General features: G+C 46.3%; 1 protein-coding gene across 7 annotated transcripts; it reads left to right on the forward strand.

Moving 5' to 3' along the window:
* The first annotated feature begins 6,380 nt into the window (after positions 1–6,380).
* Positions 6,381–21,501, forward strand: UBL7 (ubiquitin like 7). 7 transcript variants are annotated; one of them, XM_033189388.1, is made up of 12 exons: positions 6,455–6,471; positions 6,802–6,869; positions 8,379–8,591; positions 10,770–10,889; positions 15,094–15,176; positions 15,956–16,040; positions 16,618–16,675; positions 17,393–17,526; positions 17,787–17,836; positions 18,097–18,264; positions 18,842–18,964; positions 21,247–21,501. In XM_033189388.1, the coding sequence occupies exons 3-12, from the start codon at positions 8,408–8,410 to the stop codon at positions 21,382–21,384; spliced, it is 1,143 nt and encodes a 380-aa protein (XP_033045279.1). In that variant the 5' UTR covers positions 6,455–6,471; positions 6,802–6,869; positions 8,379–8,407; the 3' UTR covers positions 21,385–21,501. The 7 variants fall into 7 exon arrangements, with proteins under 7 accessions (XP_033045276.1, XP_033045275.1, XP_033045277.1 ...); XM_033189387.1 differs by lacking the exon at positions 6,455–6,471 and adding an exon at positions 6,521–6,542; XM_033189390.1 differs by lacking the exon at positions 6,455–6,471 and adding an exon at positions 7,819–7,830 and having other exon boundaries at positions 6,807–6,900.
* Positions 21,502–21,995: the final 494 nt, after the last annotated feature.

The raw sequence follows: 21,995 nt of genomic DNA on the forward strand, positions 1-21,995 counted from the left end.
AACAGGGCTGGGTGTGGTGGCTCATGCCTGTAATTCCTGCACTTTGGAAGGCTGAGGCGGGTGGATCACCTGAGGTCAGAAGTTCGAGACCAGCCTGACCAATATGGAGAAACCCTGTCTCTACTAAAAATACAAAATTAGCCGGGTGTGGTGGCACATTCCTGTAATCCCAGCTACTCAGGAGGCTGAGGCAGGAGAATCGCTTGAACCCGGGAGGCGGGGTTTGTGGTGAGCCGCGATCGCACCATTGCACTCCAGCCTGGGTAACAACAGCAAAGCTCCGTCTCAAAAAAAAAAAGAGAAAAAAAAAAACAAACCGGATAATGGCTACCTTTGGAGGAGGAGTGGGTAATGACTGGGAAGGTGCACGAGAGGTGCCTCTGAGGTGTTGTTAAGGTTCTAATTCTTGATCTGGGTGGTGATTATATAGATATGTTCACTTTGTGAAAATTCATCAAGTTGTATAATTATAATTCATACCCTTTTCTTAGGTGGGCTCACTCATATGTCTATATGCGGTCTGGCAGGCAGTTAACCAAGGCTGGCATCAGCTGGAGCAACTCAGGAGTCTCAGCTCCATGACATGTGTCTGTCATGTTCTCATGATGTTAGAGGTGCAAAAGGGCAGCTCCCAGTGTTCAGATCAATTTCAAGCCTCTGCTGCCATGGTATCTGCTAACTTTCCATTGGCCAAACCAAGTCACATACTGGAAGTTAGAATTATGGGGCAGGAGAGGTTACTCCTCTCATGGTGGTGGGGGGCACTGCACAGTCACATGGTAAAGGGCATGGCTACAGAGAATGTGATGAATTGGGCCATCAACACAGTCTACCACAGTGTGGGAGAAAGAAAAGTGAATAGTTAATGACAATACAGAGAAACACATCCAATAATTAAGAAAAGCAAGGCCAGTCATGGTGGCTTATGCCTGTAACCCCGGAACTTTGGGAGGATGAAGTGGGCAGCTCACTTGAGGACAAGAGTTCAAGACCAGCCTGGGTAACATGATGAAACTCCGTCTCTATAAAAAATACAAAATAATTAGCCTGGCATGATGGCATGTGCCTGTAGTCCCAGCTACTGGGGAGGCCGAGGTGGGAGGATCATTTGAGCCCCGGAGGTTGAGGTTGCAGTGAGCTGTGATCACAGAGCACCTTAGGGGCACAGAAAAGGACATACTTCATATTTTCTCTTATATTAAAATTATTCATGGAAAAATTTATGCATGTGCATATCCCCTTCAGGATTCTGAGCTTCTTGTATATGCTTCATTTTCACATTTTCCACAGCTCCTGACACAATATCTTGCATATAATAGGCACCTGAATATTTGTGAAATAAAACTTCAGCTGTAGTCATTTCTTCTTTGTCCTTTTTTTTTTTTTTTTGAGGCAGAGTCTTGCTCTGTCACCCAGGCTGGAGTACAGTGGCATGATCTCGGGTCACTGCAAACTCCGCCTTCCAGGTTCAAGCGATTCTCCTGCCTCAGCCTCCCAAGTAGCTGGGATTACAGGTAAACACCACCACGCCTGGCTAATTTTTGTATTTTTAGTAGAGATGGGGTTTCGTCGTGTTGGTCAGGCTGGTCTCCAACTCCCGACCTCGTGATCTGCCCACCTTGGCCTCCCAAAGTGCTGGGATTATAGGCATGAGCCACCATGCCCGGCCTAAACATGGAATTCTTTGTAGTATTAAGAGAGTTACAAAGAGGAAGGTACAGTAATGAGTATAGGCTCAGATAATATACAGCACATCTGTTAAAATGGAGAGAAGGAATGGAGGGGATAGAATGAGAAGGGCATATGCAAACATTTTTTAAAATGTCTCAGTAATTATATTGGTGGTGATAGTGTCAGTAGTATTGTTATTTTGAGACTGCTGTGTATGTGATGTCGGATAAAGGAAATGAGTAGTTATGGGATATTTAAATACTGTTGTCCCTTATGTTCTTGAGAACTAGTATTCTCAGTGTGGAAGAAAGGAAATAAAGATGTAATATAGAAAAGATTAAATTAAAATTCTGTAGTCTTACTTCGGGAGGCTGAGGCAGGCAGATTGCTTGAGTCCAGGAATTCAAGACCAGCCTGGGCAACATGGTGAAACCCTGCCTCCACAGAAAATACACAAATTAGCTGGGCCTGGTGGTGCACAACTGTAGTCCCAGCTACTTGGCAGGCTGAGGTGGGAGAATCGCTTAAGCTGGGGAGTTCGAGGCTGCAGTGAGTCATGATTGCACCTCTGCACTCCAGCCTGGGCAACAGAGTGAGACCCTGTCTCAAAAAACAAAACAAAAAACAACCCATAAAACCAAAAACCAAAACCAAACCCAACCTCCGTAGTCTTGACTTTGAAGTGGCAGTATAAATGTTCTCTATTTCTATCTCTATGGATAGAGATCTCCCTCTAGCTCCATCCATTAATGTGGCTTACAAGTAACAAACAATTCAGTAGTAATAAGCATCCCTAGTGCCCAGATTGTGATCTTAATATACAGTTTCCCACAGAAAACAATATGAATTTCTTGAAGAAATGGCTAATTTTTATGCCTAGGGCAGGAAGTACAAGATTAGCCAGGAACTCTTGTCATGCTAGATAGCAGGGAGCTATAAAAAATCTCCAGAGTTATGTAAAAAAGACTCAAGAATCGAGCTGAAGAGGAGGCTCCATTGTTATGGTACTGTATTAGTCTGTTCTTGCAGTGCTATAAAGAACTACCTGAGACCAGGTAATTTATAAAGAAAAGGGGTTTAATTGACTCACAGTTCCGCATGCTATATAGGAAGCATGGCTGGGGAAGCCTCAGGAAACATACAATCGTGGCAGAAGGTGAAGGGGAAGCAAGTACATCTTCACATGGCAGAGCAAGACAGAGAGGGCAAAGGGGGAAGTGCTACACACTTTTAAACAACCAGATCTCGTGAGAAATCACTATCATGAGAACAGCAAGGCGGAAGTCTGCCCCATGATCCAATCACCTCCCACCAGGCCCCTCCTCCAACACTGAGGACTACAATTCAACACGAAATTTGGGTGGGGACACAGAGCAAAACCATATCAGGTACCATGAATTTCAACATGAGAAAATACAAGTATATCCTGGAAAATGAGAATCAAGTTTCTTACTGTTGCAGAAAGGAGGTAAAATTATAGAGAAGAGGAAGACTAGAGAAAAATATGTGCTATCGGACTGGAATTTGAGTTACTGGTGTGAACTCCTACTTTATATATATACATTTTATATATACATATATTTTGATATGTGTGTACATATATATGTTCACATACATAGATCTATACATATGTATATATAACATACACATCTATATGCACACATATTTAAATATATTTAATAGAAATATATTCATTTATTTGCTAGGTCTAGTCACTGAGATAGACTGGAAATAATGACATCTCAGTAACAATAAACAAACCTAGCAGCCAGACTTGGCTTCTAAATACCATTCATTCTTCACTAAAAGGAACTAACGCTCTTTGGAGAAATGACTGATGTGACAGATGTGAAAATCTATGACATAACTTATGAAAATGGCAGAGAGATAATCAGCCTCCACCCAACTGGAATGGTTGATGAAAGCTGAATGAGATTGTAAGTTACATGGTAGTACTGTATTTATTAATTTCTTGATTTTGCTGGGTTGTACTGTGGCTGTGGCATAGAATATTTCCTTGTTTTCAGGAAATAATGAAATACTTAGGGTAATGTCTGTAACTGGCTCTTAAACGGGTGGAAAAACAAAAGAACAATATGCATAGTGAGAGAGTGAGACAGAAAGAATAACGAGGTAAATATAAACTATTAACAATTGGGGACTTTGGGTTAAGGGTATGAGGGCATTATTTTGTAATATTTTTGCAACTGTACTGTAAACTTGAAATTATTTCAAAGTAAAAAGTCTCAAGAATGCGCACAAGGGAAATATTCAAGCTAAGTAAAGTATGTAGATTACTAAACAAATGTGCAGTGTAATTTAAATTTTGTTGAATGCATATATATTTAAAATTAAAAGTAAAATTATACTTTTAGAAGCATAAGGCCGGGCGCGGTGGCTCAAGCCTGTAATCCCAGCACTTTGGGAGGCCGAGACGGGCGGATCACGAGGTCAGGAGATCGAGACCACCCTGGCTAACACGGTGAAACCCCGTCTCTACTAAAAAAATACAAAAAACTAGCCGGGCAAGGTGGCGGGCGCCTGTAGTCCCAGCTACTCGGGAGGCTGAGGCAGGAGAATGGCGTAAACCCGGGAGGCGGAGCTTGCAGTGAGCTGCGATCTGGCCACTGCACTCCAGCCTGGGCGACAGAGCGAGACTCCGTCTCAAAAAAAAAAAAAAAAAAAAAAGCATAAAACAAAAGTTAACAATTGTCATCTATTGGTGATAGAACAGCCATGCCCCTCTTAAAGGAAAAAGGCTAGCAGATATCAAGATCTACTCTAAAGTTATAGAAATCAAGACGTGTGATATTGGCACAATGACAGAAAAATACACCCATGGCACAGAATAGAGTCAAAAATTGACCCAGACATACACAGTCACCGGATTTATGACAAAGCTGCCACTGAAATTCAGTGGGAACAAAATTTTTAAATAGTGCTGGATCAACTGTACACCCATATGGAAGAGAAGAATCTTGATGTCTAACTCCTATCATATACAAAGATTAATGTGAAATTAATCATAGACCTAAATGTGAAAGATAAAATAACACGGAAGAAAAACTAGGGTAATATCTTCACAACGAGGGCAGGCAAAGATTTCTTACATAGGACACAAAAGGCACTAACCATCAAAACAAAATATCAGGCCGGGCGTGGTGGCTCCCGCCTGTAATCCCTGCACTTTGGGAGGCCAAAGCAGGTGGATCACCTGAGGTCAGGAGTTTGAGACCAGCCTGGACAACGTGGTGAAACCCCGTCTCTACTAAAAAAAACAAAAATTAGCCGGGCATGGTGGCAGGTGCCTGTAGTCCCAGCTCCTCGGGAGGCTGAGGCATGAGAATCTCTTGAACTCGGGAGGCGGAGGGTGCAGGGAGCCGAGATCAGCCACTAGTGCACTCCAACCCAACCTGGGCGACAGAGTAATATTCCGTCTCAAAACAAATTTTTTTTTAATGAAATTAAATTATCTAATACCATTAAGAGTTAAAAAAAAATCATGAACTGAGGAAAGTATTCATAATATATAATTTTGATAAATTATGGAGCTCAGGTGCAAGTAACTTAGGAGAGGAAGGAGTCTAAAGATCTGGTTAGGAAGGATTACTGAAAGAGTGGGTGTATCTAAAAATGGGTAGGATGGGAAAGGGAGACTTTGGGAACAGCCTTGGGTTCCTAATATGCCCACAACATACACGAAGATAAACTCCCTGAAGACAGTGAAAGTCATTTCAAAAACCCCCCACATAACTTATGAGAACAGAGGGGTGATCCGCCTTTAATGTTAGGCCTTCTCAGACCCTGCGATCTGTTTGCTCTCAGTAACATTACCCTGCTCAATTGCTGCCCTAATCCCAGGCCGTACATTGGAATGTGGGAATTCAGCATTTACATTTGCCCACACAGGATCAGCCTTCAGTTGCTACGATCAACTTCAGTATTTTCATATAATCACTTCTTTCTTTCCTTAGTTCTTGAATTATTAATTCCTTGAGAAGAGTCCAATCAGAGGTAGTCTTTCTTCAGTATCCTAATTTCTGTGCAAAAAAAGTTCTGTTCAATTTTAACCATGCAGAACTTTCTCAGTTACCTAAAACACAGTTTCTCTATGAGCGTTCAGCGAAAATTCCCCTCCCCAAACTGATTCTATGAATGACTGTTAGATAAGCTTCACCACTGCATGTAGAGGGTGTATCAGGAACCCAAGTTAGTAGCTCTCTTCAAGGACCCAACTTTTGGAGGGGGTCAACGTCCGGTTCCCGGTATGCCTCCACAGGTAGGCCCGCCGCAGGAAGTCAGCGGCGAGGAGCACAGAAGAGGCTGCCAGCACCAGCGGACAGCAGTTTTCATCGTGAGGGCCGTGGGAAACCCCTGGGATGTGTCTTAAGAGGCCTCTTGGGAACCGGTCCTTCTGGAGGGAAGGGTCGAAGTGGGAGGGGATTCAGGATCCGCCTTACGGCCGAGTGTCCAGCAGCGCGTTCCAACCTGGCAGAACCGACGTACTTCATAAGCTCCTCAGGGGAGCGCGGGAATCACCAGGCTGAAGAATGACTGGAAATGCGACCCTCTCCAACTAAAGCACCAAGAGACCCGGGCGCCGGTCATTTCAAAGAGCGCGGAAGCCACGCCCTCCCCGAGAACCGGAAGCCTTGCAACTAGGCTGTCTATAAGGGGGCGGGGGCCACAGCGGGAACTACAACTCCCAGAATGCAGCGCGGAATTTCCGGTTTCCGGCTAGAGGGCCAGAGTGAGTGTTTACACCGGCGGCAGTGCGGCCGGGTTCCTTCCGCGGGACGGGTGAGGGCGCTGGGTCCCTGGGCAGCGCGGGCTCGATGTGTGTCAGCTAATTAGCTGGTCCCACTGGAGCGGTGAGGTCGCCACCAGATATGTGCCCCTGCCCCATTGCTAGCGATCTGTGACCTTGGGCCAGTGACTTTACTGAGTCTTGGTTCCCTCATCCTTAAAATGTGGCTAATGCCTGCCGCAGGGAACCGTTGTGAGGATTAAGTGAGACATGGTATATAAAACGACCTCCTTCTGGCATAAACTTGAGGTGGAAGGTACCTTGAGGATGCTTTAAGGTCTGCTAGGCAGCTTCACAGCCTTTTCTTTCCTCTTCCCTACCAGAGGTCTCTTTGGAAGCAATAATGATGACTATAACAAGAACTTATCTTGCTTTGCAAGATTCTTCCGCCGTAAGAGTTTCTGATTTATTTTCTGGGGTCCATATATGCCAGGTGTGGGGACAAGGATGAGGAAAACTTTAGTCTTTTGTTTCCAAGAGCCTTCAAGAATTGGGGTGGAGGAGGGAGCAGGCAGATATTTGTAGCCCTTTTGTTCTGAGGGGATGTGGGAACAACAGAGGAAAGAGAGGGGACTGAAGTTGTTGAATCTGTTGGTTTCGGTAGGAGTTTGCTAAGAGGCCAAAAAGGGAAGAGAAATTACTTGCAGAGTTAGATGAGCAGAGGTGTAAAATAGGGGAGAGCTTTGTTATGAGTGTGTACTTATATGTTGTGGAGGCCCCTGGAAGGGTAGGGCTCTGTTGGGGAAGGAGCCTGGTAGGGAGTTTTGTAAGCCAGGCGATGAAGTTTATACTTAATTTATATAGATGGTTTGGAGGCATTGGAAGATGTCTTTTTTGGTGGAGGGCGGGGACGAAGTCTCTGTCGCCCAAGCTGGAGGGCAGTGGCGCTATCTCGACTCACTGCAACCTCGACTCACTGCAACCTCGACTCACTGCAACCTCCGCCTCCCAGATTCAAGCAATTCTCCTGCCTCAGCCTCCCAAGTAGCTGGGATTGGTTACAAGCGCCTGCCACCATGCCTGACTAATTTTTTTCTATTACAGTAGAGACGTAGTTTCACTATGTTGGCCAGGCTGGTTTCGAACACCTCATCTTAAGTGTTCGGCCGCCTCGGCCTCCCAAAGTGCTAGGATTACACGTGTGAGCCACCGCCTCTGGGTTGCTTTTTTAAATTTTTATTTATTTATTTTTTGCGACAGAGTCTCATGTCACCCAGGCTGGAGTACAGTGAAGTGAGATCTTGGCTCACTGCAACCTCAGCCTTCTGAGTAGCTGGGACTACAGGTGTGCACTACCATGCCCGGCTAATTTTTGTATTTTTAGTAGAGATGAGTTTCACCATGTTGGCCAGGCTGGTCTCAAACTCCTGAGCTCAGGCAGTCCGCCTGTCTAGACCTCCCAAAGTGCTAGTATTACAGGCATGAGTCACTGCACCCAGCCCGACATTGGAAGAGTTCTAAGCAAAGAAGTGACTTGATCAGATCTGTGTTTTAGAATGATGGGTTGTTAAGTGGCAGCATAGATATTTGATAGGGAGAGGCAAGAGTTAGGGAACTTGTTATAAGGCTGTTCTACTGGTTCAAACAAGAGTTGAAGAAAATTGGGAAAAGGACCATACAGAAGGGAGAGGGTTAGATGATCTCTTTCATAACATTACTATTAGGTTGGATGGCGTTTTTATGTCCACATTAGGGATGAAGAAACTGAGGCCTAGAGAGCTGTCCATCACAGTATGAGTAGAGAGAGAACCCCAGATTCTAGTTCTGGCCTCCTGATGGTGCACCCTGTGCTTCTTCAAGAGTGTCACGTTGAATTGTCTTTTATTCAACCCTTTGGTGGGTGGGGGTGGAGTAGGGTGGTGGTCTGTCTTTTAACCACTGAGGCTTTGTTCTTTTACAGGGAGAAAGAGAGAGCGCGAAAGAGAGAGGATGTCTCTCTCAGACTGGCACCTGGCGGTGAAGCTGGCTGACCAGCCACTTGCTCCAAAGTCTATTCTTCGGTTGCCAGAGACAGAACTGGGAGAATACTCGCTTGGGGGCTATAGTATTTCATTTCTGAAGCAGCTTATTGCTGGTAAACTCCAGGAGTCTGTTCCAGACCCTGAGCTGATTGGTGAGTCTCTCTGGAATGGGGTTGGGCTGCTGCTCTGATCTCTTTTAGGGGAGGATACTTCTGGAATTACAAGAGTAAAGTAAGGGCTTGGGATTTGTTGCCTCATAATGTTAACACTCCAGGGACGTGAGTGTTGGGTAAATAGAAACACAAATCATATAATGAAACTATGGGTTGCCATTTTCAGCCATGTATTATACTGAACTACTTTATCACCAGGTTCTTTATGACATTGTCTTATTTTATTTATTTATTTATTTATTATTATTATTTTATTTTATTATTATTTTTTTTGAGGCGGAGTCTCGCTCTGTCGCCCGGACTGGAGTGCAGTGGCCAGATCTCAGCTCACTGCAAGCTCCGTCTCCCAGGTTTACGCCATTCTCCTGCCTCAGCCTCCCGAGTAGCTGGGACTACAGGCGCCCGCCACCTCGCCCGGCTAGTTTTTTTGTATTTTTAGTAGAGACGGGGTTTCACCGTGTTAGCCAGGATGGTCTCGATCTCCTGACCTCGTGATCCGCCCATCTCGGCCTCCCAAAGTGCTGGGATTACAGGCTTGAGCCACCGCGCCCGGCCTATTATTATTATTTTAAATTTATTTTTTAGACGAAGTCTTGCTCTGTAGCCCAGGCTGGACTGCAGTTTTGCGATTGCAGCTCACTGCAACCTCTGTCTCCCGGGTCCCAGTTCAAGCAATTCTCCTGCCTCAGCCTCCCAAGTAACTGGGATTACAGACATGTGCCACCATGCCCAGCTAATTTTTATATTTTTAGCAGAGACATGGGGTTTCACCATGTTGGCCAGGCTGGTCTTGAACTCTTGACCTTGTGATCTGCCCACCTTGGCCTCCCAAACTGCTGGAATTACAGGCATGAGCGACCGCTCCCGGCCAACGTTGTGAATTCTTTTTCTGAAAGAACAGACGTTTGGGGTGAGTTAGGGAAGGAGAAGTTGGTCAGGGGAGGCTCCTCAGTATATTTGAGGTAGGTCTTAAGGGATGATTAGGAGGATTTGCTTGGTTGATTGGTTAAAAAAAAGGCAGTAAAAAGGAAAATGAAAATGACGTGAGCAGTCCAGGTGGAGGAGGGAGGAATTTAAATATAATTAAATTATACTGGAAAGGTAATTTATAATAGCTAAAGGATCCAACTGGCAAAAAAGATGTTTTCAGTCATACCTGGATTGGGTTCATCCTGTTTTGTTGTTTTTCCATTGATTTAAATTGGGCAGTCTTCACAATGTTAAACTCTAGAGCTTTTCTATGGATAGATTCTATGTGAATCCTGTTTTTTTTTTGAGACGGAGTCTCGCTCTGTGACCCAGGCTGGAGTGCAGTGGCACGATCTCAGCTCATTGTAACCTCTCTCTCCCAGGTTCAGGCAATTTTCCTGCCTCAGCCTCCTGAGTAGCTGGGATTACAGGCGTCTTCCACCATGCCTGGCTAATTTTTGTATTTGTGGTAGAGATGAGGTTTCACCATCTTGGCCAGACTGGCCTTGAACTCCTGACCTCAGGTGATCCACCCACCTCGGCCTCCCAAAGTGCTGGGATTACAGGTGTGAGCCACCGTGCCTGGCCCTAATTTTTGTATTTTTAGTAGAGACAGGGTTTCGCCATGTTGGCCAGGCTCCAAAAGTGCTGGGATTATAGGCGTGAGCCACCATATCTGGCCAGATTCTATGTAAGTCCGTTTTATGAGTTTATATTTGCAAATAGTTGTTAAAATATATTTAATTGGCTAGACGTGGTGGCTCACGCGTGTCATCCCAGCACTTTGTGAGGCTAAGGCAGGAGGATCCCTTGAGCCCAGGAGTTAAGAGACTAGTCTGGGCAACATGGCAAAACCCTATCTCTACAAAAAACTACAAAAATTAGCGGGGTGTGGTGGCATGTGCCCATAGTCCCAGCTACTCAGGAGGCTGAGGCGGGAGAATTGCTTGAGCCCAGGAGGTTGAGGCTGCAGTGAACCGTGATGGTGCCATTGCACTCAAGCCTGGGCAACAGAGTAAGACCCTGTTTCAGAAAAAAAAAAAAGTATTAAGTTATTAAATAAGAGTATCTTTTAAAACATGTATCATGCTCCAGGTATCTATCCAATCAAAATAAGTTTCTCAGGGAACAAAAACCATCTGAATTTGTTTTGAGGAGCAAAATGTAAGTGGACAGTTCTTTTTTTAGATCTGATCTACTGTGGTCGGAAGCTAAAAGATGACCAGACACTTGACTTCTATGGCATTCAACCTGGGTCCACCGTCCATGTTCTGCGAAAGTCCTGGCCCGAACCTGATCAGAAACCAGGTGAGTGAGAGTCAGCCCTTAAGCAGGCAGAGTTTCTGTAATATCTGCAAGGGAAAGGTCTATGTGTTCTTGAGACACAAGCCTGGGTGGAACAAAGGGATGATTTACTAAGCTGATGATAAATGATATCTTTATTACTTATTGGATTAGACCATGCTGATAAACAGAGTCCAATTTTGACCTTCTTACTGCTGGTATCACTAATGGGAGATTTGTTTCTCCACTTTGTTTTTTGGTTTTTGTTTTTTTTTTGAGACAGAGTCTCACTCTGTTGCCCAGGCTGGAGTGCAGTGGCACAATCTTGATCTTGGCTCACTACAGCCTCCACCTCCCGGGTTCAAGTGATTCTCATGCCTCAGCCTCCTGAGTAGCTGGGATTACAGATATGTGCCACTACGCCCAGCTAATTTTTGTATTTTTAGTAGAGACGGGGTGTCTCCATGTTGGTCAGCCTGGTCTCGAACTCCTGACCCAAGCCATCCGCCCCACCTCAGCCTCCCAAAGTACAGGCACCATTCCTGACTGTTTCTTCACTTTCTAAGTTTGTCATCCACTGTTTTTTCCTAATGGGATAGTGAGTTTGTGTCTGCTTAAACTCTTTTTTTTTTTTTTTTTTTTTTTTTTGAGACAGAGTCTTGCTCTGTCGCCCAGGCTGGAGTACAGTGGCCGGATCTCAGCTCACTGCAAGCTCCGCCTCCCGGGTTCACGCCATTCTCCTGCCTCAGCCTCCCAAGTAGCTGGGACCACAGGCGCCCGCCACCACGCCCGGCTAATTTTTTGTATTTTTTAGTAGAGACGGGGTTTCACCGTGTTAGCCAGGATGGTCTCGATCTCCTGACCTTGTGATCCGCCCGTCTCGGCCTCCCAAAGTGCTGGGATTACAGGCTTGAGCCACCGCGCCCGGCCGTGTCTGCTTAAACTCTTTTAACAGTTTATTTTTCAGTGATACAAAGTAAACTTTGTATCCTTTTATTATTGTTGTTCTCATTAGAAAAAACTGGAAACTTTTGGCACTTTCCTAATGCCCCAGTTTGTTCCCTTGTTAACAAATCTTCCTACAAACTGCCTCAGGTGGTGATTTGTTCAGTCAGCTAACTGCTCTTGCTATACTGGTAATTTATTTTCCTGAAGATATTCAAAGAGTATTTAAATAGCTCTTGGAGAAAATATACAAAGCCTCGGATGCCTTTTTGGTTTATAAATAGAAGGTGCTTGGAATTCATGATTTAAATTTTGCATGTGTGTTTTAAAAGCCTCTCCAAGAATAAAGCTAAGCTGTGTAAAAGAGATTAGCTTTGTTAAACTGGCAGGTTGACATCTTTTTATAATGTTCATGATTGCTGTGACTAGTTATCAGTTTGAAATTTACCCCCCTTTCAGTTATAACCGTAAAAGACAAAAATGTCTTTCATACCCTGATGGGAAGTGAGAAAGAGGAACGGAGTTCCTGACATCCAGAGGTTGGCCTGGCACTCACAGCCTGGCCTTGGAGTCCTTTTGGGGAACATGAACAATTGTACAGATCCCCAGTATCAGTCAAGGCCACTCTGAGACCACTATGGATTAAGACAAAAACAAGATCCCTATCATTGCTGAACCGAGACAAAAACATGAGCATTATCCAAATCACAAAAGTGACCAAGTATCTTTCTATCTTGGCTGATGAGAGTAATAGCTGCTTCTTTGCCAATTACAGCTTCCACCTTGCTCTAGTTTTCCTTCCTTCTAGGTAAGAGTTATTAAAATACTCAATTATAAAATCACTCCCACTGCCAAAAGCATCCTATCCGGAGTAAAACCTTACTTCTTTAAATTTTTCCCCAAATCACCCAGACAAAGCCAAAATCGTGTAAGAAGCCCTTTCTGGCTGGGCTCAGCGGCTCATGCCTGTAATCCAGCACTTTGGGAGGCCGAGGCGGGCGGATCACCTGAGATTGGGAGTTCGAGACAAGCCTGACCAACATGGAGAAACCCCGTCTCTACTCAAAATAAAAAATAAGCTGGGCATGGTGGTGCATGCCTGTAATCCCAGCTACTTGAGAGACTGAGGCAGGAGAATCGGTTGAACCCGGGAGGCAGAGGTTGCCATGAGCCAAGATCATGCCATTGTACTCTAGCCTGGGCAACAAGAGCGAAACTCTGTCTCAAAAAAAAAAAAAAACCAAGAAGTCCTTTCTAATATCCTCTTACTGAGACAGCCGATGGTTTCCTATGGTGTTCATTCTTCTCTCTGTACTGAGCAGTACACCCAACTAGTTTAAATACAGATATGACCCTCAGCTCTTTGGCTGGAGGGCATTAACAGAAGGAAAATAACATTTGTGGCTTTTGTGAGCCAGGTTTTTTCCCTTTTATACCTCATTTAATCATTACAGTGGCCCTGCAGGGTAAGTAACAGCATTAGCATCTTATGGAGGAAGAAAAGGGTTAGAAAGGCATTTATTCAAGGTCAGCTACTTAGAAAGTGAATGCAAGAGCTGGGATATGGACCAGGGGTTTTCCTGGCTCAAGAGGAAAACCATTTCCGCTGGGCTGGCTGCCTTCCACTTTCAAAGGATGAATTTAGCTCAGAGATCTTACAGTGACAGCCATGACTCTTAGCTGAATACTGGCTTAAGATATTAAGAGTCCTTTTCCTCCCACCTTCTACCTGGAGGATTATTTTTGAAACAAATGACCTTTTTATTGGAAGGTTACAATAAACTCTTAGATCTGTGAAGAAACTGTCTTGTAACAGTGTTTTAGATATTTTCTCCTTGAGTGCTTTTCTTCACAAAGGAATCACATTTCGTGTTCTTCTACAGATTAGGATCTGTAGGAGGAGAACCCATTGTTGTCTGTCTTCCCAGCTGGATCCCTTTGGTGGTTCTCCATGGCAGGTTACAAATCCCTTCAGGACCTCACTTTATTAGCCTGCTGTTTGAGCTGGGATGTGTACCCCAAGCTGCAGCCACAAAGAATGACTTGCTGTTTGTTCAAAGCACCACATTCTTTTATTCTCCCATGCCTTTGCACATGTTCTCATTTAGGCTTGGAATACCTTCACCCCCCAGTAAATATCGGCTCTCTCTTTGATACCCATTTCAAATGGTCTCCTCTGGGAGGCAGCTCTCTGTCTTTACCCTCCCTCTCAGTGGTGGCTGTCTGCCTTTGTGTTCCTGGTGCCCTAGCTGGGATCCACATCTCTGTTGAGGTCCTCAGCGTGGCATTTTGTAATTGTGTGTTTGATGTAGTCTCATTTCTCCTACTGCCGTAAGAGTTTCTTGACGGCAGGGGTTCTTATTTTTCACATTCTAGTTCCCTGTCCAAAGTCAGGCATGGAGTAAATGCTTAGTACATGTTTGTTGAATGAATAAATTAGGTAATTTACTTACGGTGACTATTTTTCAAAAGACAGCCTCATGATCAGGACTGTCGATAAGGATGTGGTTGCCACACTGAACCCCAGGAGTGCTATTCACCTTGCTTTGGGAGTGGTGCCCCTGGAGTTGGGCAGTACACAGTCAGTACAGTCACAAGTAGTGGTCCTTCAGGAGGATAACCATACTTTAAAAAGTGTGACCCAGGGCGGGGCATGGTGGCTCACGCCTGTAATCCTAGCACTTTGGGAAGCCGAGGCACTGGATCACTTGAGGTCAGGAGTTTGAGACCAGTCTGACCAATATGGTGAAACCCTGTGTCTACTAAAAATGCAAAAATTATCCAGGAGTGGATAATTGCACACTTGTAATCACAGCTACTCGGGAGGCTGAGGCACGAGAGTCGCTTCAACCAGGGAGGTGGAGGTTGCAGAGAGCCGAGACTGCGCCACTGTACTCTGGCCTGGGCAAGAGATGAGATTGTGTCTGAAAAACAAAGGCAAAAACACCAACAACCAAATGGTATTAGTCTGGAATTCCTGCAGTGGGATGTTGATCAGAGCACTATTTTTCATGTGGTAAGATTCTCCTCTGCCACAAGTTGAATTTGTTTGTTTTATCTGTGGAAGATGCTTACAAGCGAATGTAAAGATGCTTACTAGCAGTTTTCACATCCGTGGCACAAATGGGTTTTTCTGAGTGGGCACTCACATTCTTAAGGGGTAATGAGGGAAGGGAATGCACAGACCAGGCTGCTCCTTGGCACATGCTGAAATGATGTTACCATGTCTGTGGAAGAGACAGGGCCTGTGCTGTAGGGTAACTCTGAGTGTCTTGTCCGCCAGAACCTGTGGACAAAGTGGCTGCCATGAGAGAGTTCCGGGTGCTGCACACTGCCCTGCACAGCAGCTCCTCTTACAGGGAAGCGGTGAGTGTGTGCCACGGCCCCCAGCCAGGACTGTAGGAGAGGGTGTGAACGCTGGCTGGCGAGTGGTGTGGAGTGGGAGCTGGAAGCCCGTTTCCATGACAACCAAGAGTTCCTTGGGGAGTTTTTGCCATGTCTGTGGGCCTCAGTAGAGCCCTGTCTTTCCCCAAAGAGCCTGTCTCAGTCAGGCATTGTTGATTCCCTCTAATGATAATCATACAAGCTGCCCGTATGGTGACAGCCAAAAGATCCACATACTGTTTCTGCTGGACCTTGTTCTTTGACTTTGGCTGAACTGCCTGCTTATCGCCCCTTGACCTAGATGTCCTTACTGGGGAAGTGGGCTGATGTCTTTCTGTAGGAGAGTTGAGAGGCAAAATTAGTACAGCTGTGAACTTAGCAATATATACAAATATGAAATAGTAATTGTACAGAGATTGAAAAGGACTTTTGGAACCTAGAGAAACCTTTGTTACCGGGCTTGTAATGAGAGCTTTTATTTTGGAAGCATTAAACTGTAGGTGGGGAAAAGGAGCACAGAGATTTGAAGGTTTACTGTGGTCTTGCCTTTTTTTTTCTTTTCTTTTTTTTAATTGTTTGTTTCCCCTCTAGTAAGCTACGATCTTAGACCAAAAAGAGGTTCATCTGTTTCCGGGGCTATTGTTCCATTGTGGTGATGTACATGCAAGCACTTAAAGGGAGGAAGTCCTCAGCACAATGTGGGCATTTGATGAGTGCATTGAGCTGGTTGGAGTGCTCAGCCCTCCCCATTTCTCCTGCAGGTCTTTAAGATGCTCAGCAATAAGGAATCTCTGGATCAGATCATTGTGGCCACCCCAGGCCTCAGCAGTGACCCCATTGCTCTTGGTAAGTGCAGGACTGAATTTGCGGAAATAGGAGTTGTCGGAAAAGGAGAAAACAGGAGAAGACAGTTCTTCTAAAGAGACTTAGACTATCTTTTGAAGAATGACTGGTCTTGTGGGAAGAGGGAGACTAATCAAGGTGTGTTTGATATACCCAGCACTTTAAGAGCTCTCAGTCCCACAGAGAGATAATGGCCTAACTAACATCGTAAATAAGGGTATGAGGATGCCAAATGAGGACAGCAGTTAGCCCACATCACAGCAATCAGGGAAGGTGTCTTGCACACCTTGAGTAAGGGAAGAGCCCAGAGATACGGGAGAAAGAGACAGGTGTGTTGGTACCCAGTCTGTGATGTGACTGAAGTGCAGGGGGAGGTGGAGAGCTGGGGACCATCCTCCTTAGAGCAAAATCGGGAGTACCTGAATTGTGTTGCTTGGTGCTTTGTTTCCTCTACTTCTGATGAAGATTGGCTTGTTGTCCTATGTCCCTGTTGAGCTGGTTGCTCTGAGACACAAAGCCTCTTCTCCCTCGTGGATCTGGCTGATTTCCTTTCCCTGAGGTGAGCTCTGCTCTTTTTCAGGGGTTCTCCAGGACAAGGACCTCTTCTCTGTCTTTGCTGATCCCAATATGCTTGATACGTAAGTGTACCTGTCCTATTAGAGGGTACCTTCTCTCTCCTCATGTGCTAATTGTCACCCTACAGTCTGCTCTGGGAGCCCATCCATAGTCTGTCACCAAGTCTACCCTCTAAATATGTTGGGGGTGAGAAAGAGCAAAGCGCAAGAGCAGGGCTTTTGTCAAGAGTGTTGGGAGGAAGCAGGATTCTGAGGGAAAGGATCTTGCCTGCCAGGCTCAGTTTAGGTTTCATTTGGTAGAAATTAGGGAGCTTTCCAAGGATTTTAAACTGGTGAAAGGAGAAGCAGGTGTACAGATCCATAAAGTGTCAAAGCTGCAAAGGACATGTCCTCATTTTGCAAGTGAAGAAAACAGCCACACCCTGAGAAGAGAAGGGACTTGTCCAGGGTTGCCTGATGTAGTAGTGGTGCCTAGACCAGAGGCTCCTCATGTGCTCAGGCCAGAACCCTGAGCCTCCCAGGCTGCACCTTTCCCATCATGCCTTGCCTACGGAGAGGGTGAAGAATCTGCAGTGGACCCAGGAATTGAAGGCCTTGCTCCTGTTGCTGGGGGCAGATCAGCAGGAAGATAAATCTTCCTGGCGGAAGATGCTGAAGACTGAGGAATTTGAGGGCAGGCACAGGTGGCTGCATTGTTGTGAGAGGGCACCCAGAACTCTTGTCGTGGTCGAGGGTGCTCTTTTGGAGTCACCCTTGGGTTTCTTCCTGCTTCTGTCCTAGGTTGGTGCCTGCTCACCCAGCCCTCGTCAATGCCATTGTCCTGGTTCTGCACTCAGTAGCAGGCAGTGCCCCGATGCCAGGGACTGACTCCTCTTCCCGGAGCATGCCCTCCAGCTCATACCGGGATATGCCAGGTGAGCCCCTGAATAGCGTAATATGGGCCCCTTAGGAGCCGGCAGTGGCCCAGGAATTTGCTTTACTCAGCAGCTATGTATAGCGTTGGCAGAGGGCGTTCCTTGGGAACTCTCGGTTTGAGTCAGGAAGTGCATCTGTCCTGTAATTTTCCAAGGGGAGAGATGAAAATATGAATTTGGAGAGTAACTTGAGCTAAGATTCTGGAGCTGCGCCTGTGCCTTTCTGTTCTTCCTCCTGAAATCTGTTCGTCCTCCTCCAGGTGGCTTCCTGTTTGAAGGGCTCTCGGATGATGAGGACGACTTTCACCCAGTAAGTGGACTGCCTGCCTGCCATTTGGGGGAGATGGTGCTGGGAATGAGCTGCATCCTGGGACCTGGCACTCCCAAGGCTGGGAGGTGGACATAGGCCATTGGGGGGCCAAGACCATGTCATACTATTTCTGCTTTGGGATTCCTTTCTGAACCTGGGAGCTTAAGAGTTTCCCCAATAACTATTCCTGGAGGTGGGTGAAGTTCATCTGGAAGTTTCATAGTACTGCTTGCCTGATTCTGAGTGTCTTCTTTCTCTAGAACTCCAGGTCCACACCCTCTAGCAGTACGCCCAGCTCCCGCCCAGCCTCCCTGGGGTACAGTGGAGCTGCTGGGCCTCGGCCCATCACCCAGAGTGAGCTGGCCACCGCCCTGGCCCTGGCCAGCACTCCAGAGAGCAGCTCTCACACACCAACTCCTGGCACCCAGGTATGAAGACAGGGCCTAGAAGATCAAGGCTGGGTCCCCAAGGAACAAGCTCCCCAGCAGTAGAATAGATTTGCCTTTGCTGACCCTGGTGCTAGATCTAGTTTAAGCTGAACCCTGGACTCCTGGTGGGGATTTCTTACTGCAGCTTAAGCGACCTCCCCTTCACTTGCCTTGAGGACTCAGAGGTCTAGATTTTAACATGGTCCTGAGTAGTCCCTCCTGTTAGTTCAGAAGACTCTCCCCTCACACAATACGCCCTTCCTCATCCCTGACAGGGAGCAGACACTACCAGCTTAAGCATTTCTGGGTAACAAGTCACTTCAGCTTTCAAGGCCATCTCTCCCAGTGCTGGGGTCCTAGGTTGGGACAAGGGGCTCAGTGCAGAAAAGAATGGAACCTTTCCTGCCCACATTGAGAGTTTCTAGGTACCTTTTTTTGGTTGTCTCATGGCAGGTCTTTGTTGGGAGGCAGAAGTTGGGTACCTCAGGAGCACTATGGGGTGATAGGACAACAGCGAGTATCTGCTATAAGATTGAGATGGCTCTGAGGGTGGCACTCACCACTGATTTGTCTCTAGGGCCATTCCTCAGGGACCTCACCAATGTCCTCTGGTGTCCAGTCAGGGACACCCATCACCAATGATCTCTTCAGCCAAGCCCTACAGCATGCCCTTCAGGCCTCTGGGCAGCCCAGCCTTCAGGTCAGTCTTCCCCACTTCCTGGTTTCCATGTGGCTTCCTTGTTATTTTGGATGCCCATCCTTTTTTTGCTCTCTGGGGGTCCTTCACACCTGGCATGCTTCATTCTGGGAACAGCTGGAGCATGGCAGTGGGACAGGTACAGAGTGTTCCCAGCAAGGGCACACTCTCAGACCATACACAGTGGTCACTATGGCTTCTCCTGCCCCTACTGACCATGGCTTGACTCCCTAGACGACCTGGCTTAGCTAATCATGGCCATTTCATTCATTCATTCAGTGAGCATTGACTGAGCATATATATACTAGGCTGGAGTCCAGATGCTGGGCTAGAGGCAAGCTGGTTCTCATCCCTGCCATGGAGGGGTACCAGGCAGGTACTGAGCCGGGGAGCAGCAAGGCAAGAAGCCCAGCTGCTTGAAGTAAGGGCCTAGGTCAGATAAAACTTTTCTGAGGGAGGGGTATTTAAACTGATTGTCAGAAGAATTAGAAGTTAGCTAACCAGGGAGGGGGTGTTTGAGGTAGGAAGGGGATGATTTCCAGGTGAAGACAGCTACCTGTTTGTGCACGTGTGGAGGTATATGTGATGTACTCAAAACTACGAGGCTAGGATGCAGTGTCCAGTGTAGAAGATCCGCCGATGGGGCTAGAGAAAGAGAGCAGGAACCTACATGTGAGGGGCTTGAATGCCAACCTGAGGAGATGAGACTTGATGACTTGATGTAGCAGTCACCAGGGATCCCTGGGAGGCGTTGATTGATTGATTGATTGATTGAGACAGGGTCTCACTCCAGGGTGGAGTACAGTGGTGTGATCACAACTCACTGCAGCCTCAACTTCCTGGGCTCAGGTGATCCTCCCACCTCAGCCTCCTGGGTAGCTGAGGTAGGGACTACAGGTATGCACCACCATGCCTGGCTAATTTTTTGTACTTTTTGTAGAGATGGGGGTCTCCCTATGTTGCCCAGCCTCTTCTTGAACTCTTGGGCTCAAGTGATTCACCCACTTTAGCCTCCCAGAGTACTAGATTACAGGTGTGAGCCACCACACCTGGCTCATGGGAAGCTTTAAGGAGGGGAAAGGTCACCCTAGCAGCTAAGGGGCAGACCTGAGGGGCCAGCATTGTAGTTCACAGCTCCATGCATGAGCTGTTTGCTTCACATCTCTTTTCCTCTATTCCACATAGTAAGCCAATGGGTAGAGCATCATTCCTGGAACTTGTCTGGGGTCAAAAGGCCATGAAGTTGTAACGATAGCGTTCAAGCCTGTGTGATTTTCCGTGTTCCATGTAGTCCTTGTGGACAGTAAGGGAATAGGAGCAGGATGTGTGAAAGACTTGTCTTCTCCATTTTTGCATCTCCCCTGTTGCTAGATGCCTGTTTACTTTATTCCCTAGCTCAGGAGCTTTCACTGGTTCCACCTGGCCTGTAAAATGAATTCAAATTGATTTGTGTGGATTTTTTTAAAGCCCTCCACGTTCTCATTCCTGCCTGCCTCTTTGACTTTGCTTTTCTTCCCCTTTGCATTGCCTTCTTCCCACATGTGAACACATTGTTTTCCCTAAATTGTGCTCATCCCTGAAAACATTGTTTTCCCTAAATTGTGCTCATGCTCTATCTCATGAAATAGAGATATTAATGAAGCTATGAAAGTACTAGAAGAAGATATGGGTGAATTTCTTCAAATCCTTATAGTAGGAAAGGGCTTTCTTGGCCGAAACTCAGTATCCAGGAGCCATTAAATAAAAGTTCTGCATTTTGAGTTTGTAAAAGCGAAAAATTTAAAACATCTCTTACACTCCACAAATAGATATACGTACTATATACCACAAAAATTTAAAACATTTAAAAAAAGGTGAAAATTTCTGCATGGCAAACCAAACCAAACAAAAACCGAAGCAAAGTCCGAAGGCTAACAACAAACTGGGAAAAAAATCTGTAACACTCATCACATAAAGAGCAAAATCTTGCTGATGTGTGTGTACACATAGCAAGAGAAAGAAAGTAATTTAGCCTCTTGGAATTCAGACAGTGAATAATTTGTACATTCTCTTTTGATCCTTATGCCAAGAATTTCCTTTTTTTATTGTAAAACTTTGGATTTGTTCTCTTAACCCTCAAGCCTATCTTTTAGTCTTCCTAGAAGTACCATGTTCTGTGGAACTCAGCATCAACAGCTTTGCTGAGGACTCCCCCATCTTCCTTTCCTTCCCCGGAAAGCACAGACCTAAGTGAGTCTTCACTGGATCCCAGCTAACAGCTTCTGCCCATTCCTATTTTTTCACAGAGCCAGTGGCAGCCCCAGCTACAGCAGCTACGTGACATGGGCATCCAGGACGATGAGCTGAGCCTGCGGGCCCTGCAGGCCACCGGTGGGGACATCCAAGCAGCCCTGGAGCTCATCTTTGCTGGAGGAGCCCCATGAACTCCCTGCTTCCCCTGAACTCCCAGCAAGTTGCAGAGGCTGCTGCCCATGGGAGGCACTCATGAAGGTGCCTCCATCTCTCCCTCCCCCAATATACCCACCTGATGGTCAACTCTCCTGCTTTGTCCAGTTCTTGATCTTTCTGGCTGATCTGAGTTGGTGGAGGCAGTGGGGCAAACAAGGTGTGCTGGTCTTGATGCTGTGGCCTCGGAGCAGGGCTGGCCCCTGGTTCTGGGCCCTGGATGGAGGATTTTAGACCCCACATCGTGGGATGCTGTGAGATACCCATGTTCACTTCTGGGAGAAGTTTCCAGCCGTAGCCCCCAGACTCTCTGGGGCTTTGGAGTTTGGCAGCCTCAGGATGTGCCGAAGGCTGGGCAGGGCTGCGACCCAATCTTCAGGGTGGCTGCTGGATTACAGCTGTGCCCAGAAGAGGCTTATGCTTCCGAGACGTCCAGTCTAGGGAGTGGCTGGGTGGACTTTCATGGGAAGCAAACGGAGGCAGCTTGTCTTCCACATTTCTCTCTCTCTCAATGGCTTCCAAAGATTTCCTTGTCCACCCCACCAGCCTACTCTTACCAAGCATTTTTTGATGCTTGTTCTGTAATGAT

Source organism: Trachypithecus francoisi, unplaced genomic scaffold, assembly GCF_009764315.1.
Source record: "Trachypithecus francoisi isolate TF-2019V2 unplaced genomic scaffold, Tfra_2.0 Lachesis_group3, whole genome shotgun sequence".
Lineage (NCBI taxonomy): Eukaryota > Metazoa > Chordata > Mammalia > Primates > Cercopithecidae > Trachypithecus > Trachypithecus francoisi.

Excerpts from the sequence above, each read along its gene's own strand:
- UBL7 (XM_033189390.1), top strand. The coding sequence starts at position 6,822 with ATGATGACTATAACAAGAACTTATCTTGCTTTGCAAGATTCTTCCGCC. Across the intron at positions 16,676-17,392 it reads GATCCCAATATGCTTGATAC|GTTGGTGCCTGCTCACCCAG; the intron begins GTAAGTGTACCT and ends CTTCTGTCCTAG. Across the intron at positions 17,527-17,786 it reads CTCATACCGGGATATGCCAG|GTGGCTTCCTGTTTGAAGGG; the intron begins GTGAGCCCCTGA and ends GTCCTCCTCCAG.